At 42.4% G+C, this 21,464-nt stretch overlaps 1 protein-coding gene across 6 annotated transcripts in view; it reads left to right on the top strand.

The window, feature by feature from the left end:
* Window positions 1-19,359, top strand: part of MSRB3 (methionine sulfoxide reductase B3) — a 130,758-nt gene extending 111,399 nt beyond the window's left edge. For all 6 annotated transcript variants that reach the window (XM_006130198.5, XM_075931156.2, XM_075931176.2 and 3 more), the window contains 2 exons: window positions 7,789-7,886; window positions 17,423-19,359. In XM_006130198.5, the coding sequence (XP_006130260.3) occupies window positions 7,789-7,886; window positions 17,423-17,587 (263 nt within the window). In that variant the 3' untranslated portion in view covers window positions 17,588-19,359. The remainder of the gene's footprint in view (window positions 1-7,788; window positions 7,887-17,422) is intronic.
* The last annotated feature ends 2,105 nt before the right edge of the window (window positions 19,360-21,464 follow it).

Here is a 21,464-nt window from a genome sequence, read left to right on the forward strand (position 1 = left end):
AGACAGGCTATGTTTCTAAAACATGTAGTAGCTATATATAATATATTCCTTTTTAAAGCCCCCTTCCACTGTCAGAGTGAAGTAAAATGGTCTTGGTAAAGATTAGAATTAGACTCATTTAAATATTTATAATCCCATACAAATAACTAACAAACAGGTCTATGTGTAACATTTGCATCAGTCCCTCCCAAACTGAATCTTGAGTTCAGAGATCAATGTATTTACAAACCTTAGTCCCCGATGACACAAGTTTTCCAATAGTGGTTGAAGTTGTTCACTTATCTGGGAAATTCCAAAACTCCCTGTCCCCAGCTTGTCTCCTGCAATTACCCTTTTCCTCTCCTCTAGCTGCTCCTTCAGAGGAGAACACTCCAGTTAAAATGCATTCAAATTTGGATATATACTTCTGAATTGACTTAAGCACATTGTCAATGTGCTGTGAGAGTAAGAGATTCAAGCTCGCTTAAAGCCTTTCTCATAGAGTCCAAATGCTATGCAACTGGTTTAATGCCATCAATTCATGCTGAACCATTTCATTGTCAACATGCCTTGAAGGGAAACAGGCAGATGTTGAATTTCCCACTTTCGAGGACTGCTACTAAAGGGGTTGTACAATTTCTGGTTTGTTCAAAGTATGTGATTGCTTCCTTGCATGATTCAGCATAATCAGCGCCAACAAGATTTAATGTGTGGTTGCCACAACTGGAGAAAATACAGTTTGGATTTTGTTCAAGAATCACTGATTGTACTCCGTTGTACTTCCCAGCCATATTGGATCCATTGTCATAGGCTTGGCCAATGCAGACAAATTTAATTTAAAGCCTTCCAGAATTTCTAATACACGAGCGGTGATTTCTTTTCTAGTTTGTTCATGAAATTATTGAACAAAATGAATTGTTCTTCAATTGAAATCTTTGAACAGGGTACATAGTACAGAGCCTTCTTTTCCATGCTCCAGCAGAGCCAGTCTCTTGTGCAGATCTCTCCATTTGGAAGAGTTTTTGTCAGCAGACGAGAAGGAAAGCATGATTTTCAGCATCTTTCAGTATATTACTTAGAAACTGAAAACAACTAACTTTGAGAAACAACTGCATTTGAACAACATTGTTCTTATCAAAAATTCCAATATCAGATTCTGATGCCACTGTTGTTACACTGTGTCCTTTGCTAGTCATAAGTTTTTGCTCTTGCTGTGCAGCACCTCCGAGGTCCTCATTTTCTGCCTGCACAGTCTCTAAATCGAGACTAGATTCTGCATCTGTCGCTACTATTGGCATTTCTGTGTCTTGATTAATGACCTCCTCATTTTAAGGCAGTAGCACTGGAATGTCATTTGTGGGTACAAAGTTTTCATCATCAGAACTGTCAATATGATCACAATGTCGTGGCTGAGGTGTCTTTTCTGTAACAAATAATGTTATTGGCTTTAAACTCTTAACTGCTGCTTCACTCTGTTGCTTTTGCCATCTCTTACTTGCACCACTTTCAAATCTTCGCTTCATTTTTATGAAGGGGTTCCTTTAAAACACAGTAGCACACAATAAATTAATTTGCTAAAGGCTAGTGGTTATACAAAATTTTAATGGTATATACTTCACAATGAATATTATATAATAAGGATTTGGGAATGTTATTTACTACTGCCCTTATAGCCTTAATTCACAATCTTGAAAATTCATCTGCTAACATGTTCCCATTGTTAAATTCCTCTGACTGGTGTGTTATTATGAATATGAACATGGGGCAATTGCCAGATTAGATATAAAGTTTATTAAACAACTAGAATTAAAAGTTTATCATCACAAAAAGAGCCTTTAAAGGTAAAATCTAAAACTGGAGGAAGATGTAGTTTACAGCTGAGCCTGTTGTGGTTATGGTCAAAAAATGAGGAGTAATGTTAGTTTGAACCAAGAGGTTTGATTCGAACTAACGCAGCCCGGAGCACACTTCCTGGTTCGAATCAGCTGGCGATTGGAACAGCGCATGGGCAAGATTATGCTAATGAAGTGCGTGATATTTAAATCCCTGCTTCATTAGCAATTTCGGTCGGTTACATTGGCATCCCTAGTTCAAACTTGGGTGCAAGTGTAGACATACCCTCTCAGAATCAATTACAACTTTCAAAATCTTAAATTATGCAAAGACTGTAAACAGCATTTCATAACGTAGAATCACTAATCACAGAAGCTACTCCAGTCTCTAGTAATGCAGGTGAAAACTCAGATGTGACCAAAAAAACTGATGAAGGCGCAAGATCCCACAATGATTTAAATCAATTTTTTGCAGGTCAGTATAGCTTCTTTTGTTGTCTCTGTTATAGCTGCAAGTTGCATAATAAATGGAAATGGCTTGGTAGAAAAATGTCAAAATTTGAGGTCCCTTTGTTTCCTGAGACCTGGGCCAAATGGCCCTCCTGGCCTCTCTGATAGGGCCAATGTGGCATCTTAGAGACTAATAAATATATCATAACCTTTCATGGGTAAAACTTGCTTCATGACTCCCCACCTTCCTTATTTCCTTTTTGGAAGCACCAACTGTCTTTTGAAAGACAGAGTGACGCATGAGCCCATAGATTGCAGGCACCTGAAAACCATGCTACTGCAGTCACTTTGCACCACTTATAGACTATGAAGGAAGGAGGAAGTGGCAGGGACCAGCAAACTCATTCACAAACTTTTGGTAGACCGGCAACATTTTATCTGAATATTTGCATATTAATTATGCAAATAACAAATAAGTAAATAAAATGTTGCTGGTCCACCAAAAGCCCAGGACCCAAGAGCCCCCCTGTGCCAGCCCTAACCCCTAGAGCCCTCCACCCCTTCTTTACCCCCCCAGCTCCAGCCACTGACCCCAGAGTCCCCTGCACCCAACCCCCCAGAGCCAGCCCCCCACCCAAAATGTCTCAGTGCCAGCCCCCCATTAGAGCCCCCAACCACCAGAACCCCCACTGCCAGCCTCCTGTTTTCAGAGCCCCATTGCACCCAACTCCTCTAGAGCCCCCCCGTGCCAGTCCCCACTACTAGCCCTACCCCTAGAGCTCTCCAGTGCCAGCCACCTCTTAGAGCCCCCCAGCAGTAGCCCCACTCCTGGAGTCCTCTCAATGCCTGCCCCGCTCCCCTCACCTAGCCCTGCGCTGCCTCCCAGCCCCCAGCTGAGTGTCACTGCTTGCATCACTGCAGCTCTGGGGGCCGGGGCTGGGGAACACCACCCAGTACCTCCCCTTTCACTGCAGCTGTTGGGAAAGGCATATCCTGCCCCACCACTCAGCCAAACAGCACTGGGCAGTAGCAGGGTCTCCTCCCAGCTGCGGAAGAGCATTTCCCTGCCTGGCAAACCACTCTTCCTCAGCTGGGAGGAGACCCTGCCCTTGCCTGGTGCTGTTTGGCTGAAAGGTGGGGCAGGATGTATCTCTCCCAACAGCTGTGGCGGTAGGGGAGGTGCTAGGTGATGATCCCCAGCCACGGCTCCCAGAACCACCAAGGCCTGGTAGCCAGCTGTTCGTAGCCCACTGTCAGTCCATGGATTGGCGGTTGGGAACCGCTGCTCTGGAGGAGGTAGAAGTGGTGAGAGATTGACATCTAAAGGTATGTCCACACAGCTATGAAGGCTATGAAGTGGGGAGGGATAGCTCAGTGGTTGAGCATTGGCCTGCTAAACCCAGGGTTGTGAGTTCAATCCTTGTGGAGGCCATTTAGGGATTTGGGGCAAAAATTTGTCAGGGATGGTACTTGGTCCTGCTGTGAAGGCAGGGGACTGGACTTGATGACCTTTCAAGGTCCCTTCCAGTTCTAGGAGATAGGCAATCTCCATTAATTAATTTATAGGCATACCCATCCTAGCTTTAGTCTAGCTAATGGGGGCTAGTAATGAAAACATGGCAGCAGGCGCTTTAGCATGGGCTCGCAGCCTGAGAACATACCCGTAGTCCTGATGGACATTTACAGCAGCAAGTAACCTGCAATGAAGCCTATGCTGCCACATCTTGATTCCTATTGTTACTGGTGCTAGCTAGATTAAAACCAGCACATGAAGCCTGCTTGAGCCACAGTTACACCTTAAGCTGTAGTGTAGGTATGATCCAAATTAAGAAGAGATCTTCTGGAGGTTGCTAGGAAAGGAGGAGAAACAATAAAGCCCTTGTTGTGTGTTTTGCTAGTGACACAATACAGACAATATGAAGAAGCCACATGGGTACAACTGGGCATCAGATAAGTGTGTTTATTAGCTAGACATGTATTGCAGCTCTCACTGGTTTCTGGCAGCTTTTAAAACATATAGTGCACAATGAGCACTACTCAAAGGCTCACAAACTGTCTAAGAGATACGCTTCTATTTCTATATGCTACACGTGAGAGGGAGGGAGCTGAGGGTGAAGGGCACTGGTCCTCTGTAGGTTTGCCCAGTGATCTCAAATCTCCCACAAAACATGGAGCAATTAATTTAGCTCCATTTCCAGGTCAGCCGCAAATGGAGCTAAATGCCCTTCATGAATTGTACTCTGCAGGTTTCATACAGTTGTACTATCAATCCACCTAATGTTATTAGTTCATCACAATACTATTATAAGAGATACAAGAGGTGATGAGGTGGGGATAGCATTGAGGTTAGTATAAAAAAGTGGTTACAAATCTTAGGAACCACTTTTGGGGTTTGCTAACTGCCTTGTAGTCAGTACTTTGGGGGAGCAGATACGTAACTGGTAGAATCTATAGAATAAGGGACATTCTGAAAAAAAATGCATGCCCTGGAAATTAATAGACTAAATTCCAGTCACTCCAGTTGGGTACAAAGGCTGCTTTAAGGGAGCTCAACTCTGTTTGTACAGGTTTTCAGCTGACTTCACTTTTAAAAAGTGCATGGAATGCATCCAAAACAAATAATTTTTGTGCTAGATGGGAAGACCAAAAGGAAAAGTCTGGAGAGAGGAGGATGGATGGTCTTCCTTTAATGTCAAAACTGACACAAACACATCCCCCAACCCTTTTGCACAAGATAATTTTCTCAGCAAGACACAGATTGCTTCAATCTCTGCATTGCAGCCTTTGAAGCTTTCTCCTTATTGTTGTGTGTAGGGGGAGGGAGGGTTCCCTTTGAGGATTTCTACAGCAGTGAAAAGTTCCTCCTTCAAATACTTTCACATGATGAGGGAAATGCTCTCTTCTTTGGGGCTTCTCTGCCTTAAGACTTGAGGTTGGCCAGAAAACAAGAATTCTGCTTCGCAAAACATTTTGGTTTTGATGGGAAAAGTTCTGTTGAATATTTTTTTTTTTAGCCAGCTCTGCTTAAAATCTCACTCATCATTAGGTGGAGTTCCAGCTCAGGAGATAATTTGCATTGCTGGAGAAGATCCACCAACTGGAAGATAATGAATTTTTGAAGTGTTCCCATTCTGCAGAACTTTGTAATAGGCTGCTCTCTCTCTCTCTCTCTCTCTCTCTCTCTCTGTGAAGCTATGTGCATTATTTGGCAGGGGTGGTTTACAGTATGGAGTAATTTATAAAGACATTTGTTACTTGTAACAATTCTTTTTTTTTTTTTTAAATTACATTACTGGAGGGGTTCCAGGTGGGTTTCTCTCTGGCAGGATGTTTGCCTTGTTCAGATTATTTGATCTACAGCTTTGTTGCTGTCCATTATTTCCTGTTGATTGCACTTGGATAACACTTTTAGCTCCTGATCCGACAATGTGCTGTATGTGGGTAGACCTCATGGATTTCACTGCGAGTCCCGTGGGCTCCCTACTTGGAGCTTGTTGCAGGATTGGAGCTTTAATTAAGATGATACTGTATTCATCCAAATTTTTCCTAATGGGTGAGAAATGAGCCATCTTGGGAGGGAGCACTATGCTTTCCATTTAATTTCACCCCTTACATGCTTTTTTTCTTCAAAAGCTTTTCTCCACATTTAACTGAGTAAGGTGTTACAATAGAGATACAGCGTTGTTCCCCATTGACGATGCTTTTCTACACATATTGAGACCATTTGATAGCTTCCATACCTCGCTTTACTAAAAATCTTGTGGGAAACTGTACATCCTGTATTCATCTGTGCAAAGTGATTTGTAGCTGCAGCTACATTCTTTAATGACTAACTGCAAGACATTTTATGAAACCATTAGTAACAAATGTTTAACAGATATTAGGAGAAAGAAGGGGAAACGCTGATATATTTGCGCTGGATACACAGAGAGACAGAGTGCGTATGTGTATAATGTATGGGTGAGTGACCTCAGAAGGGTGCATGAGAAGGGGCGGTATCTGGTGATGTTTAGGTGGATGTTGAGTAGGCTTTTAGGTGGTCTTGAAAGCCTTTTGGGTAGGTTCTCATGTGCAAGCCTAGTAAGAGGCAATATAGCAGTTTGACTGTTTTTTCGGTGAACCAATGAGGTGGTGGTAGTAGGGAATCTGCTAGAATACTGTAGTTGCGGGGGCGTAGGTTCCCTGGTCCCTGTATTGGTGGCTGGGGTATGGGACTAGAGAGTGTATAGTCAAAGGAGGAAGGATCTTTCTTCAGATGATGATGCTCAGCCATGAATTCTAAACAGGGATCACAACATAACACTTTTATTGCACCCAAGGCTGCTATGGAATGCTCGGGTAGCAACTGAGTTAAAGAGCGCATTTTCCCATCTGGGCTTGGCAAAGGGAAATGTGATCTTTTGGTCTGGATGTAGGCCTTATGCTCATCCGTGCCTTTTTTTGCCTTGAGATTAGACCCTCCTTGGGGCTATCTACTGGGGGTTGCATCTGAGATTATGCAGAAGCTGAGCGAGTTCAGAATTTGGGAGCCCTTTATTAAGTGGGGTTTTCCATAGAGATCATATAACACGTGCATCCCATGAACTGGTGTCATTGCTTTTTAGAGTTTTTTTTATTTATCTTCAAAAATTTAAATGGCTGGAATTTGTGTCTGGGTTATCAGAACGCTCATCTGTCTCTCTAGACAAGACTGTCTGTGGGAGTGCTTGGCAGGAAGCTCTGCAGATGTACAAGAAAGGCAGCTGCAGGCAGCTTGTTCTCTGAGAGGGCCTAACTCTGAATGCAGGTTGGACCTCCTAGGTCTGGCATCCTCAGGACCTGAGTGGTCCTGAATGAGGGATTTTGACGGATGAGGGGAGGTCATTTCTGGCCCCCTGTCACCTGCCTCCCAGTTCAGCTCCACTCCTGGCCTGGCCTCCCAAATGGCTCACCACCTGCTACCAGCCCCACTGCCTTGCCAAGGCAGCCCACAGTCCCACCAGTGGTCCTCCCTCCCCTGCCAGCTCTACCGTGGCAGCACCAGCCCTGCCGCTGGGGCTCCTAGCCCCACTTGCAGCAGCCCACAGTCCCACCACAGCAGACCACTGACCTGCTGCCACGAGTCCTGGCTCTGCCACAGCAGACCCAGCGTGCTGGCATTCCGGTCACTCTGTCATTGGCTTAGCCAGACTCCCTCATCAGGGCTTCTGGCCACTGGGCCTCCTGCAGGCAGCCTGGCTGGGTTCCTGGGCTCCACACAGCTCCTGACTCTGGCCCTCCACTGGGACTCTGCCAGATCATATATGTTGCTGGACTAGAGAGTCCAGTTGAGAAAGGTTCAACCTGTACTGTCTTATAGTTGTCCATTCAAGGTAACCTTTTCAAAGGTGCCACATAGGCGCCACAGGCGTTTTTGAAAATGAAACTTCGACTCCTAAGTCACGTAGGTGCTTTTGACAGTGTTACCCTTAGTGTTTGTAATTTGTTGGTAACCCTCTCTGATACAGAGATACTGATGCTCTTGATTTCTCTTGTTCCTCTTCTCCAGGTTGGCCTTCATTCTATGATGTGATCAGTCCTGATGTCATTATGTTCACCGATGACTTCTCATATGGGATGCACAGGATCGAAACAGGCTGCAGCCAGGTCAGTGTATGGCACGCACACAAAGACCATTTGGGTAGTAAAGGCAGCAAATATTGTTACAGCACATTATCTTCTCACTGTGATTTGCAAAGCTTTTAATTCATGACGTACTAGTATTCTTAAGATTACATGCAAGTATGACAGATGAATGGTCGGAGCACCAGCGAAAGCGTGTGGCAGTGTTCAGCTGAAGCCCTGTGTAACAGAGCATGCATTAATGGTTTGAATCAGTGGTGTCAAGAATGCAAAAATCCTCTTGTTGAAAGGAACCCCATCCCTGCACTCTGCCCTTCTACCTCCATCTGCGAATGGGTTTGATAGGGGTTGTGAGCTTTGTAGTGACTCTTGGTATGTTGATTCCATCACTGTGCATTACTGAAGAGCAGCACCAACTGAAATTCAAGACCCATTCCCAGGACACTCTTAATGGCCATACCAAGTAATCCTATCTGCCATAATAATGAAGTCAGTAATAGTGCCAGATGCTCCCAACTTTCCGTTATCTGTCTTGTTCTACTTGCTTTCATCCTTTGTGATGCCCAACTTTCTGTGAAATGAATGGCATAATCATTACCTAGAAGGGAGAGAAACTGCTGACTGAGCATGTAGCAAAAACACCCAGCAGCTCAAAATCATCCAGTTCCAAATCCTCAAATCCCTTCTTGTGAGTCTGCAACAGCTTCATTCATGCTGTATAAATCTGCCTTTCCGATTCCAGACAAGACCGAGGCTGGGATAACCGATTTCAGCATTGCTGAAATATATCCTGATTATTCTGTGCTCAGACAGGAATGCTCAGAGCATGTTAAGAAAGAGGCTGTTTGAAATGATATTGTATTCTTCTGGGGCCATTTCTGCTCCCACAGAAAACAATGGCAAAATTTCAGTTAACTTTGGTGTGTGCAGGATGGGGCCCAATACGCCTGTGCCTGAGGGTGTGACTGTACTATGCAGATTTTAGCAAAAGGCTGTGCCCTCTTGCTAAAAGTCAGTGCATGTGAATGCTGTTTGTCAACACTTTTACCGACAAAATACTTCTATTCTCACAAGTAGCTTTTGCTTTGTCGGCAGGAGAGTGCTCCTGCTCACAGATCAGCATTTACCCTGGCACTTGCTACAGCAACACTTTTGTCATTTGGGGAAGATGGGCGATTTAAGCACCTGTGAACTACAGGCGTTTTGTTTATCAGTTGCAAGCCTAGACAAAGCCTGAGTCAGTTTGAAGGGAAATAATCTACTAATAAAATTAGAGAAATTATATTATTCTTATCTAAGTGCGATTCTGCAAAAAAAACATTTAACACATTTTTGGTAGCTGTGCTGTATGCATTTCAAGACACTCAGAAGCTGTACTATCACTTCTGATTGCAAAAGAATTTTACCACTATGCAGGAAAATTTGCTGCAGAAAAAGATATTGCTCAATATTAAAAGAACTCGAGCCATGCTGGTTTTATTTCACAATGGACTGAGGAACCTCATCATCTTATAATCATCACTTTGCTGAACTGCTTTGTAGAACTAAATGATAAAAACCTTCCAAGCCTATTTATATTTTTTTTCTAAGTAAAAGTTGGTAAATGTTGATATCACTCTACACACACACACACAGTGATGAAAAGATTTACAGAGTCAAAGTGTGTGTGGGGGGGAAGGTGGGGAATTGTGCATAAGAACTTAGAAGCTGATTTAAAGATATTTACTTTCCATATTTTGAAATGTGGTGTTGACCATTTGTATTTTAAAACCCATGTCCGGGATACTGGATTGTGCCAAAGATACCTGGATTCAAAATCTGCACTTTCTGCCATCACTCGCTTTTGCTCAGCGACAAGCACCAATGCTATCTGTACTGTTCCATGCCCAGGTGCAGTATTTGATTCTAACTCCTCTGTCTATACATAGGAAAGCCTAGCCCTCTGACTTAAGCAACTTATGGAAGTTGCCTCAGTCAGATCCTGGCCAAGTAACTCCACCCTCCACTCATACTACATCGGTCTGAACAAGCCAAGAATGCACCTTCTATTTCAGAACCTCAGTCCGGCTCTGCCAGGACCACTGCTATGGTACTGGTGGCCTAGCCATGTGTCCTGGTAGCATGCACATTAGCATGGCAGTATATCTGCCTCTAAATCCAAGAAAGATGCTGTACCATCCACGAGTTCTGACCACAGAGGAATGTCCCGTTCCAAGGACCACAAGAGCAGCAAGAAGTCACATTGCTCACCAAATTGGCTGGCCCTAGTTACATAGTCTTCGTGATTTATGGATCCTGAGACAAGTCCCCTTACTGGTCTTGGTTCTGTCCATAGACTTTGTGCCATTGACTCCAGGGAGATTCGGAAGTGCTCTTTGGCTTCTTGAACTGCTCACCCTGAAAAAATGAGGCATCCCTATGTTCCAATACACTTGCCTGTTAAGAGAGCCCCAACCCTCACATTGGATCTGCCAATTTCTGGCCATATTCTACAACATACCCGGTTCCATCAGCATCGTCATTTGTACAGGACTCGGGTTCCTCTGACTCTGCAGATTCAGATGTTGACCACAATCTGTTGCTTCTGCTCCAAATTCATGACTACTAGAGCATTCCAACGGCACCGTGGCAATGCCTTCACTTACCTCTGGGAGCCACTGGTACCTGTCTCCTTGGGTACATAGCTCATGGCCCCAGTATTCATTTTTGGAACCACCTTGTCCGATGCGGGAGGACTCCCCTGTTTCACCATCCCATCCTTCATTAAGCAGACCTTCGGAACCAGGGCTAGAAGGTGTGCCAATTAGTCTGGAACAAAAAGTACTGATGGGTCTGGAGCAGTTTCTCTCATTGTCCCCAGATGTGGCTGTGTCATGAATGCCCTCCTGTTCCCCTAATGACATCATCGGTATCAAGAGCTGCTACAGAGGATAGTTAACCTCTTTTTTACCATGTACTATAAGTACAAAGTTTCACTGCACCTGTGCCTCAAATTTCTATCAAAAGTGGTTTCCCACTTCCACCACTTCCAAACTATACATCTACCTACTTTCTTTCCTAAATCACATACTTTAATTGAGAAATTCCAGCTTCACTCCTTTTATCTACAAAAGATGAAGACGTTCTGGAAGTCTCCCAGATTACTTGTTGTCGTAGCGAATAGAGAATTAAAGGGCAGGCTATTTTCACCCAGAGAATCTTTAAGTGGGTCTGAAAGTGCAGTATGCTCTGCTATCAGTTTTTAAGATGGTTCCCACCAGATGGAATAAGGGCCTAGTTCATGAAAGCGCAAGCATCAAATTCTGCCACACTCCACAAATTGCTGATTGTAGACATAGATAAGGCAGCCACATAGAGTTCGGTACACAGCTTTTCTTCTCACTATGTTCTAGTACATGATTCTGAGATGAACACCTCTGTTGCAGTGTTCCTCCATTTCACAGTTACATTATCTTCCTTGCACCCTCCTGGCTGGATATTGCCTAGTAATCACCATCAGTGGACTAGAACAAGGACTATCACTTGGAGAAGAAAGGGACGTTACTTACTTATAACTGGAGGTTCTCTGAGATGTGTCGTTCCTTTCTATATTGCAATCTCACCCTCCTTTCCCTCTGCTGTGGGTCCAGTAGATGTGTGGCCGAGAAGGACTAGAAGATGCGGCTAGTCTGCCTCACCCTTTATAGTCTTGGGCAAAACCATGTGGCAGTGCAAGGGTGGATGCGTGGGTTGACAGATGCTACTGCTCTGAAAAGCTCTAGTTCCAGGTCAAGGGTGCATGCTCATAACCCTTAGTGGAATACATCCATACTTCACTCACTGGTATATAACCTGCCCTTCCATACATGTTGGGACTAGTTCTTTCCTGGCTGAGTTTAGGACAGTACTTCTCAATGAGATACTAGAAGCATTGAGAATATTTTGTGCCCCAGTCTGTGCTTAGAACCGTGTCCAGCTGGTAACTGGTACTATTTAATTACGATTTAACAGCTCCATAATACTATGGCAGATAACATCCAACTGAAAAAGTGCACGGGCGGGTGTTCTTTGGAATGAAAGATTTGAACAAGGCTTGTCTGTTGGCACAGCAAAGCATGCCAGAGGACTGCAATTTGTAGAAGGCAAAAACATGTTCTCTAAATGCCCTGCATAGACCTTGCTGGCTTGCTCTAAAAGGCTGAAACCGGACTATATTAACGTGAGCCAGTACCTGAAAGAGAGCCTCAGCTGGGTCTACAGGGGCAGTTAGCGCACAACATGTTATGCACTCTACAAATCACAACTCTCTAGGGAGCTTTGCTGGCGCCATGTAGACAAGTCTCTACTCATACATTCATGGGTTTTAAATTAACTGAAACCACTCAGGAAAAAGACCTGGCTGTTGTTGTGGACTGTTTAGTGAAAAGATTTGATCAATGGATTTTGGTGGTTAGAAAAGCAACCAAGATGTTACAGAGTATTTAGGTATAAAGAATAATACTGCAAATATTATAATGCCATTCTATAAATCCACAGATATGGTGTCACATAGAATGCTGTTCTGGTTGGGTCTTGCTGTCTAGAAAAGGATATAGTAGAAATACAAAAAATGCAAGGAAAAGCAATGAAATTAAATTAGAGGGATGGAAAAAATTCCCAATGAGGCAACAATAAAAATTATTAGGGTTGTGTTTAACAACTCTCATGGTATTTGAATATCTTTGTTATCTGAAATTCATAGCTGGCCATGTATCTAATGTTCATATCAAAATAGAAATGCTCTTTTTGAAGTATTCCTTTAAGATCTTTATCATATCAGAGTACAGATAAGAAATAAATAAGAAATGACCTAGTAGAGATGTATTCGATCGTGAATAGCAAAAAGAGGGTCAGTCAAACAATGCCTACTTCTCTCATAAAACACATACATGGGTGCAGATTGAAAGCAGGATAAAATAAAATACTTTTACATGTTGCATAACTCACCTACGTCCTGCCTAGAGATCTAATTGCCCTTATCTGGATCTACAAAAATCTTGCTTTGCATCATCCTTCCATCTGCTCTCTTCATTGAAAGCAAGGAGAGCCGGCATCATCTGAGGAATCAGCTCTCTGTGAGCTTCTAGCAAGGTTTCCGTGGGACCACAGTTTGGGAATCGCTCTTATATTCAGTGATTACTGACCTTCACTGAAAACGCCTCCTACTCAGTGCCCCATGAGAGGACATGAGTACAGCCAAAGGAAGCCTGTGGCCAACATATGGGTTGGACTACGATGACTCCCTTCCAAAGAACCCACCTTTTTTTTGCATTCACCTGGATGGAGTCCAAAGCAGAGTGTGGTCAGTGTAGAGAAATTTGAGAATGTCATTTACCTGGCTTCAGAGAAACCCAAATTGGAAGACTTTACAGAATGGCATTAGCAATGTACACACCAATTTAAAAGCACACCAAAAACTGAACTTACTACATAATGTAGGGAAATATGAGGCCAAACCACACAGCAAAGTCCAGCAGTGGCTTCCGCATTCTTGGCCCACCAGATGGGGCAGATCACACAGGAAGATAGCCTGGAGGTGGGGAACAAATTGCAACCACTATAAGGCACAGCATCCCCATGTAGTGTACCCATAACACAACCATTTCCTCACCTCCCCTGGATCCTAAGAATGTGAATAATGTATCCAGCAGCAAAAAAGACCACAATTTTACTGCATTGCAGTTCTTTGTAAACACTCCCCTTCCCCCATGCTCCAAATCTCTTGCAGATGAAAAAGTAAGCTGCTTTTTCTGTAAATGTCCCTCCATCTGTTTGGTCCTGTGTAAAAGCCTCTCTTTAAAACGTTGTTCAATTTAGAGATCAAACACTGGGGGAAGGATAGGGAAATTACATTAATATAAAACAAAAGCATCCCTGGGATTATCTGAGAAACCATTTTTACAGTTTTGTTAGAAACATATCATTGTGGAAACACATATAATGTCAGTTACTTGTGACAGGTAAATGTTTAATTGCTGGCACATTTAGAGAATAATATTAAATTGGTTACACATTCTCTCTCCTTCCTTTTCCTTTCCTATGCAGGGGGTCCTTCCCCCAAGGGACTCCCTAGTGATTATGTTGTACCTGTAAAAACCAATGAAAATTCTTTAATCACAGAAAGATTGGTTGCACGTTGATATACGCTGAATAAATCATTAGCAGCCCAATCACACAGTGCTTTCTTCAGCTCATGGCAACAAGTGAGAACCAGGGGCCCAGGGAGACCCTGCCATGCTGACAGTTGGCTGTGGTCAGTTGTATTCCCAATCTCCCAGGAGTTACGCTTGGCTTCTATCATTTTGCCATGTTTTGCCCATAGGGTTGCCAGGTGTCTGGTTTTGAACCGGACAGTCCAGTATTTGAGCTTTCTGGTCAGGAAACAAATTGAGAAAATATAAATGTCCGGTATTTTCTAAATACGATGTAATGTAGATTGTGATGTAATGTCAAGTGTGTCCGGTATTTTTGTTGAAACCATCTGGCAACCCTATTTGCCCACTATATCAACCACCACCAAGTGATTTTCAGGGGGAGGCGTTACCAACTTTGACACTCACCCACGATGGGCAAAGTGTTATATGCACTGTAAAGACAGCACGTTTTTCATACTTTCAGACAGCCACCGCGAGTCCTCTCTGGCACAAGCAATTGAATTTGAGTTCTTTTCATTACACATGAGTAACAGCACATGTGTACATGGAATCTGTGTGTAAATGTTAGTGAGAGACAGTGTCACAAAATATAACAGATTTCTCAGTAATCCAATCCTGGTGTGACTCTACCACCACAGAAAAATAGAATGAAATGATTGCTAGCATTGTTGAGGCTTTAGAATTTCTTGCCAACGAGTTCCATTGTGATGGACTGACGTGGTAGTCTGTACATTTGTGTGTTGGTTTTTCGTTTCAATCTGCTCCTCTGTGTAACTTCTTTTTCTCAGTTCCTTTACATTTGAGAATGAGTGATTTATAAATAATATTTTGCTTAATGATGACATGATTTAGACTGTGCTGTTCAACCCTGAGATTTGAAAACTTCCTTAGTCAAGAAGATGTAATTGTCATATTTTGGATTGGCATAAATACTTTTGGACACTAAATTATTATGACTTATGTGGTATGTAAAGGCCCTACTCAGAATAATCCCTCCATTATGCTATATATCCCATGCTCTAAAAATACAGATTCAAAAATCTTACAAACTCAATGGACAAAAAGGATGGGAAGGGGGATACAAGATAGTGACCCGTCATGAATGACATCAGACTTTTTAGTTGTATTATCTGAAAATGTCATCTTTGTTTATGTATGTTTTTATTTTTTTCATTTAACCTTTCTTGCCTTCTTTGCTTCCTCCCACCTCCCATGAAAAAAATGAGGCAGTTATATTGTCCCTAGCCTTATCAACCTGTTAACTACTTCCTTAACTGCCTACCCATCAGTCAGTCCTTTGCCTTCCAACACTGATTTGTGGAACAGCAGCTATTGAGAGCTCTTCCTAACAATGTCACAGAGTGAGAGCCATCTCATTGGCTAACGCTATGTCTCCACTGAGCTACCACTGCCATTTCTGCAACCTTTCCAGAAGAGAAGGGCTTTACCACAACCTGCCCTCAGGAAGCTGGTGTGGTTTTCAATGATCACTCAGGGCTAAGGTGGTTGTAAAAGCTCTGCTGTGATTCTGTGGCTGGTTCCAGCTGGCTGTGGTGACAACAGACATTTTACAGAGTAGAGCCCTCTCTGTCTGAGAAGTTCAGCCTTTAAAGGTGCCATCTCCAAAACCACAGCAGGAGCCTCCCATTCACAAAGATTTGCCCATACAGATCTGACTGCAGGATTGAAGCCTTAAACTTTCAACTCCTTATGGCAAGGATCTCTTCATCCAGCACTGGGTTAAGGCATAGGCCTTATATGCACTTGGCTAGGACCCCTGCTCCTGAAGTCTTGTGTTGATCGGAATTAGAGCAGGTGAGGAATTTTTCAATAAAACACATTGGTCAAATATTTTTGAATATGTTTGAGATTTTTGACACTTGTGCCCCAAATTGAGGTGACAGGGTTTTTTTTCTTCAAAATCTGGAAAATATCGAAGGGAAAAAAGCTTCTTGCTGAGCTCTGGTCAGAATTTCAGCTTTTATTTTGAAGAACATGATTGTGAAATACCCTTTGAAAACATGACGCGAGTATAAGCTAGGAATGTAAGTGACTAGTTGACTACCTGATAACCCTAGGCTGCCTCTGTATCAGAGCTACTAGGAATTTAGCCAGCATGAATAATTATTCACACTCTCAGGAATATTAAGTATTGCTGATATGTGCTTTGGATATTGTGCTAGAAATGAATGAAGTGTAAAGAATTCTTTGCCTTAATTTCTGTTATCTTGATGTCTGGCTGGATTACTGTCTGTTAGGCTGCTAATCTATGAAGGGATGGATTCAACTGTGATACCCCTCGAACTCCACTGATTTCAGCTCATGTTGAAATCAACCATTTACTTTAATGAGAGGTGCATTGGGCCCTAGCAAAGCAGCACGACTCTCTATTCAAGGTTGATGTTTCTTCAAGGCTTGGTTTTATTTTTTATTCCTCATGACATATTGGAGAAATAAGAAAGAATCACAGTGGTTAATTACAGCCTGCTGCTGGATTCTCCTCCCATCACGTGCCTTTTCCACAGTCTTAGTTCTTCAGAAAATAGTTTGATTGGTCCACTTCTTACGTACAGAACATAACATTTGAAAGGAAAGTGAATGTCACCACTATTATTATCAGTGGCATAGCTTGTACCGTGCTGTCGTACGTATTTGAAACCCACTCATCCAAAACAATACTTCTCTCTGTAGTAACAACACATGCAAGGAACGTGAAAGTGTATCAATCCAATTCATAAATTACTCCTGGCTTCAGTTATTTAGCCAAAAATATGAATATATTGGAAATATAGTTGTTTCTGAATTATATCAAATATATACAGTTCTGCTGCTCTGTGGTCCCTAGTACAACCTGCAGAGACAACTAAAGGCCCATCAGTTCTCAAACCGTGGGTTGGGACCACAGAGTGGATCACAAATCTCTTTTAATGAGGTCACCAAGGCTGGTGTTGGACTTGCTGGAGTCTGGTCCAAAGCCCAAGCTTCACATCCCAGGTGCGAAGCTGAGTCCCACCACCTTGGGCCAAAGTCAAAACTTGAGGGCTTCATCCCTTAGTGGTGGGGTTCAGGTTATAGGCCCCCCACCTGGGGCAGTGGAGCTTGGTGGGCTCAAACTTCGTTCTTTCCTCCTGGAGTCATGTAGTTTTGTGTGTGTGTGTGTGTGTGTATGTGTGTGTGTGTGAGAGAGAGAGAGAGAGAGAAAGGGGTTACAGGGCAATGAAATTTGAGATCCCCTGCTAATGAAAGGTACCTAAGACATTGTTCAAGCTAGTTTCGTGGTGTAACCATTGTCCCACAATAGACTAACCTTAAGACCTTAGTATTCATTGCATTGCCATGCCATGCAGTTGTATAGAAATGTAATGATATTTTGTTGTTTTATTTCAGTGTGGTGCTCACCTGGGGCATATCTTTGATGATGGGCCTCGTCCAACTGGCAAAAGATATTGCATAAACTCTGCTTCATTATCATTTGAGCCTGGAGATAAGAACAATGCTGAAGAAGGCTGCAGTAGCACCAGTCCAGCTCAAACAGACAAAACCGATTTGTAGGGCTAAAGGCAGTCTGCAGAAAGTTCATGGCTTATGAAGAAGGGTTTTTTCTAACTTGACTGCTATATTAGCTCCTATTTTTAAATTTTTAAAGGCATTCTGCACCATTTTTCTTTGCTGAAATTGAGGCCTTGTCTGCCAACGTATTTTACTATATAATAAGATCTAAATATTTGTTGACTGATTCTTTTGGTTTGTTTTGGGGGAATGCTTTAGGGAAGCCTTAAAACAAGAAACTTAAGATCCATTTGTTATTCGTTTCTTCTTATCACTTTGTTAGCATAGGTTTGAATATTTTTCCTTTTTTGTAAGCAGAAGGGGATTGTAGTTATCTTCAGACAATAGAAGACTCCTAAATGTAATAAAATTATTGAGATCCCAGCACATCTGTGGTTCTGATTTGCGAGGCATGTGGCCTTTGATTGTGTGTATTCAACCATCATAGTATATCAACCACACCCTGCGAAAACTTGGACTTAAGCAATTCCCTCTTAACTAAAAGTGATGGATGAAATGTAAAGCCTTCCTTTGGCTAAATTACTGCCGAAATAAAAAGGGTGTAGACATTGCAGAGAAGTATATGTTGCACTACAATCAATTTTCCTCCCCTGTAGGATGTTAGAATGGAGTATTAAATCCGTCTTGAAACTATTAAGCTTCACTTGTTCAGGGTTCACTGAATAGCCTTTGCTTGTTTGTGAGGCTTTGTCTTCTGCAGCTACAACTATTAGATGTCTGAATTTGGATTAAAATATAAAGGGGATTCTTTATGTAGGAAGGAGCAGGTAGAACTTGTAGAGAATTGAAGTGGATGTGAGTTCATAAAGGTGGGCTGTTTCCTCTATCCAAAGCAAGGAGTCCTTACAAGGCATCAGCAGAACCATAGAAGAGACTCCAAGGACTTGAGGGAACTGCATAAAGAAAAGTGAAACCTTTCTGAAATACTCTCCATTTTTAAATTAAGCGGACCAGGGCCCATAAACCCTTGAAGGGCCAGTTTTTGTTATATTTAGCTATGGTGAGGGATATGGAGTAGGGAGGGTGACGTAACAAAGGAGCATGAAAAAGGCTGTCAAAAAGCCAGACTATTCACTTAGTGAGAAAAATTGCTGGTTTCACCTGGCAAGAAATTTTCCACAACTGCTCTCAGCATTTACTTTAGTCGCATATGGATATAATTGTGAGCAATAAGGTTCTCTAAGCTTTAGTGATATAGTATTATCTAATATCACTTTGCCTTGAAATGTTCAGTGACCAGTCAGATCAAGTGCTTCCTTTGTGAATATCCCGTTATGATTGACATTGGGTCTAATTCTTGTCCCATTGGGAACAAAAATTCCCCTTGATTTTAATGGAAGCAGAATTGAGCCTATTATACCAATAAAATTGAACATATTACCTGAAATGTAGAGTATGGCTGCCCTTTGAAATAGAGGTGATTCCCAGCTCAGTGAGATGTTCACACAGTTGCTCTGTTTGGTTGAGTTACCTGGCTAAAAATAGAGGATAGCAGCGGCAGTGCAATTGAAGAGAGGGGCTCCCCACCTCAAGTGTGCACTTAAACTCTCAGACTGTGGTCAGGACTTGCACTGTGGGGCTCACACTCTATTTTTAGCACGCTAGCTCAATGGGGATGGGCTCAGCTTGGGATGGAAACAGAAACACTCTTTATTTTAAAAACAGCCTCTGTAAAAACGTATAGAAATATGAGAATTGCCTCATTAGCACTACAGCAGATCTAGGGAAGCAGCATAAAATGCTTTAAAGAAAATTTAATACAAATAAAGATACTAAATATTTAGGGCTAGATTTTTCAGGACTTACATAAAGGAGCCACTCTCTAGAAGTAAAAGCGACGAGGAGTCCTGTGGCACCTTATAGACTAACTGAAGTGTAGGAGCATAAGCTTTCGTGGGCAAAGACCCACTTCGTCAGATGCATGTAGTAGAAATTTCCAGAGGCAGGTATAAATATGCAGGCCAGGATCAGGCTGGAGATGACGAGGTGGATCCAATCAAGGAGGATGAGGCCCACTTCTTGTAGCTGATCTGGAGGTGTGAATTCCAAGAGAGCAGAAGCTGCTTTTGTAGTTAGCAAGCCATTCTTTAAGTTTGACACAATCAACTCTGGATTAAACAAAGACTGTGAATGGCTCGCTAACTACAAAAGCAGCTTCTGCTCTCTTGGAATTCACACCTCCAGATCAGCTGCTAGAAGTGGGCCTCATCCTCCTTGATTGGATCCACCTCGTCATCTCCAGCCTGATCCTGGCCTGCATATTTATACCTGCCTCTGGAAATTTCCACTACATGCATCTGACGAAGTGGGTCTTTGCCCACGAAAGCTTATGCTCCAATACATCTGTTAGTCTATAAGGTGCCACAGGACTCCTCGTCGCTTTTGCAAATTCAGACTAACACGGCTACCCCTCTGATACTTGATCTCTAGAAGTAGTCCCACTGCTGTTGTGTACACAATTACTCCCTGATGACAGTAAAGTGCTTAGTGTACAAAGGCAGTCAGACTGTCTTTCCAGGATCCGGTTATTCTTTAACAGTTTCTTACAGAAGGGCTGTTCTTATTCCTTGCCTTTGTTTGAAGAGAAGCAAGTTTTCTCCTGTAACATTTTCTGACATAAATGTGAAAAATGCAACATCTATACAAACGTGGTGCATACATGTGGTTTAATTTCATATTGCTGTTGGATTTGTTATCAGATTTCACTGTATTTCTGTCTTATGTTAGAGAAATATAGTACTAAATCTTCAGTGAGCAATAATGTCAGCTGTCCTACAGTAGATTTATTTTTGCAGGATATGGAATGCAATGAACTGAATCAATATGGCGAGGTGTATGTGATCTGTGGGAGTTACACCATTTAACATAGGAAACTCATTGTTCTCTCTCTGCACCACAGCACAGTGCAAGGTAAGTGCTGTTAGAAGATGCCAGCATTGGCTGGTATTAAAAAGTCTAAATTTAGGTCAGCCAGTCTGTGGTCATGACAAAAGTATTTTGGGAACCGAGCACATTGTCTCATGTAACAAGTGAGCATTTCTATCTGGCTAAACTTTGCACTGTCTGCGTGCTCATACGTACTGAAAGTAAATGATGCTGAAATAGAAAGCTATCTTTTATAATATCCTCTCCTATCTTGCTACTTGATGTTGGAATAGAATAATTTTTGAAGTGATATGTAAAAGGTGCACGTACATATTATAGAGAGCCAATGATCCTTTCAGCCTTTGGTACCTTTAATAATTAAAATCTGTCCTCAGAACAGTTCAATACTTTTTAGAAATATTTATACTTTTTCAATTAAAATTTCTTTGCAAATATTTATCCTATATTAATAAACAATAACACTTCTTCATAAGTAAACGGTGTTCTGTTCTCTTTCCTAAGTGTGTCTGGTTTTGCCATGGATTCATCTGCTTTCAACTGCAGCCAATCCTAAGGCGCTTCCTTTATCTGGGTCCCTTTACTGACAGTCTGCATTTTGTGTAGTAAATCAGTGACTCTCAACCAGGCCGTGAGCAGGTGTCAGGGGATTCACCAAGCAAGTCCAGCATTAGACTTGCTCAGGCTCAGGGCAGGAAGCTGAAGCCTCACCACCTGTGGCTGAAGTCAAAGCTTGAGCAGTGTAGCTTTCCAGGCCCCCCTGCAACTCCCCTGTGGTCCCTCGACAGTTGCCTTCCTTGCTACTCCTAAACACCAGCCCTGACTTTTATATGTAGAAAAACAATTGTGGCACAGATGGGCCATGGAGTTTCATTGCAGAGGGCTTCAGAAAGAAAAAAGTTGAGAGAGACACTATTATATATCCAAATGTTATCACATAATTTTTAATATTTTAGTAGATACCAAAGCCCTGTAG

This window comes from Pelodiscus sinensis, chromosome 1 (assembly GCF_052426305.1).
Source record: "Pelodiscus sinensis isolate ZL-2025 chromosome 1, ASM5242630v1, whole genome shotgun sequence".
NCBI classification, from domain to species: Eukaryota; Metazoa; Chordata; order Testudines; family Trionychidae; genus Pelodiscus; species Pelodiscus sinensis.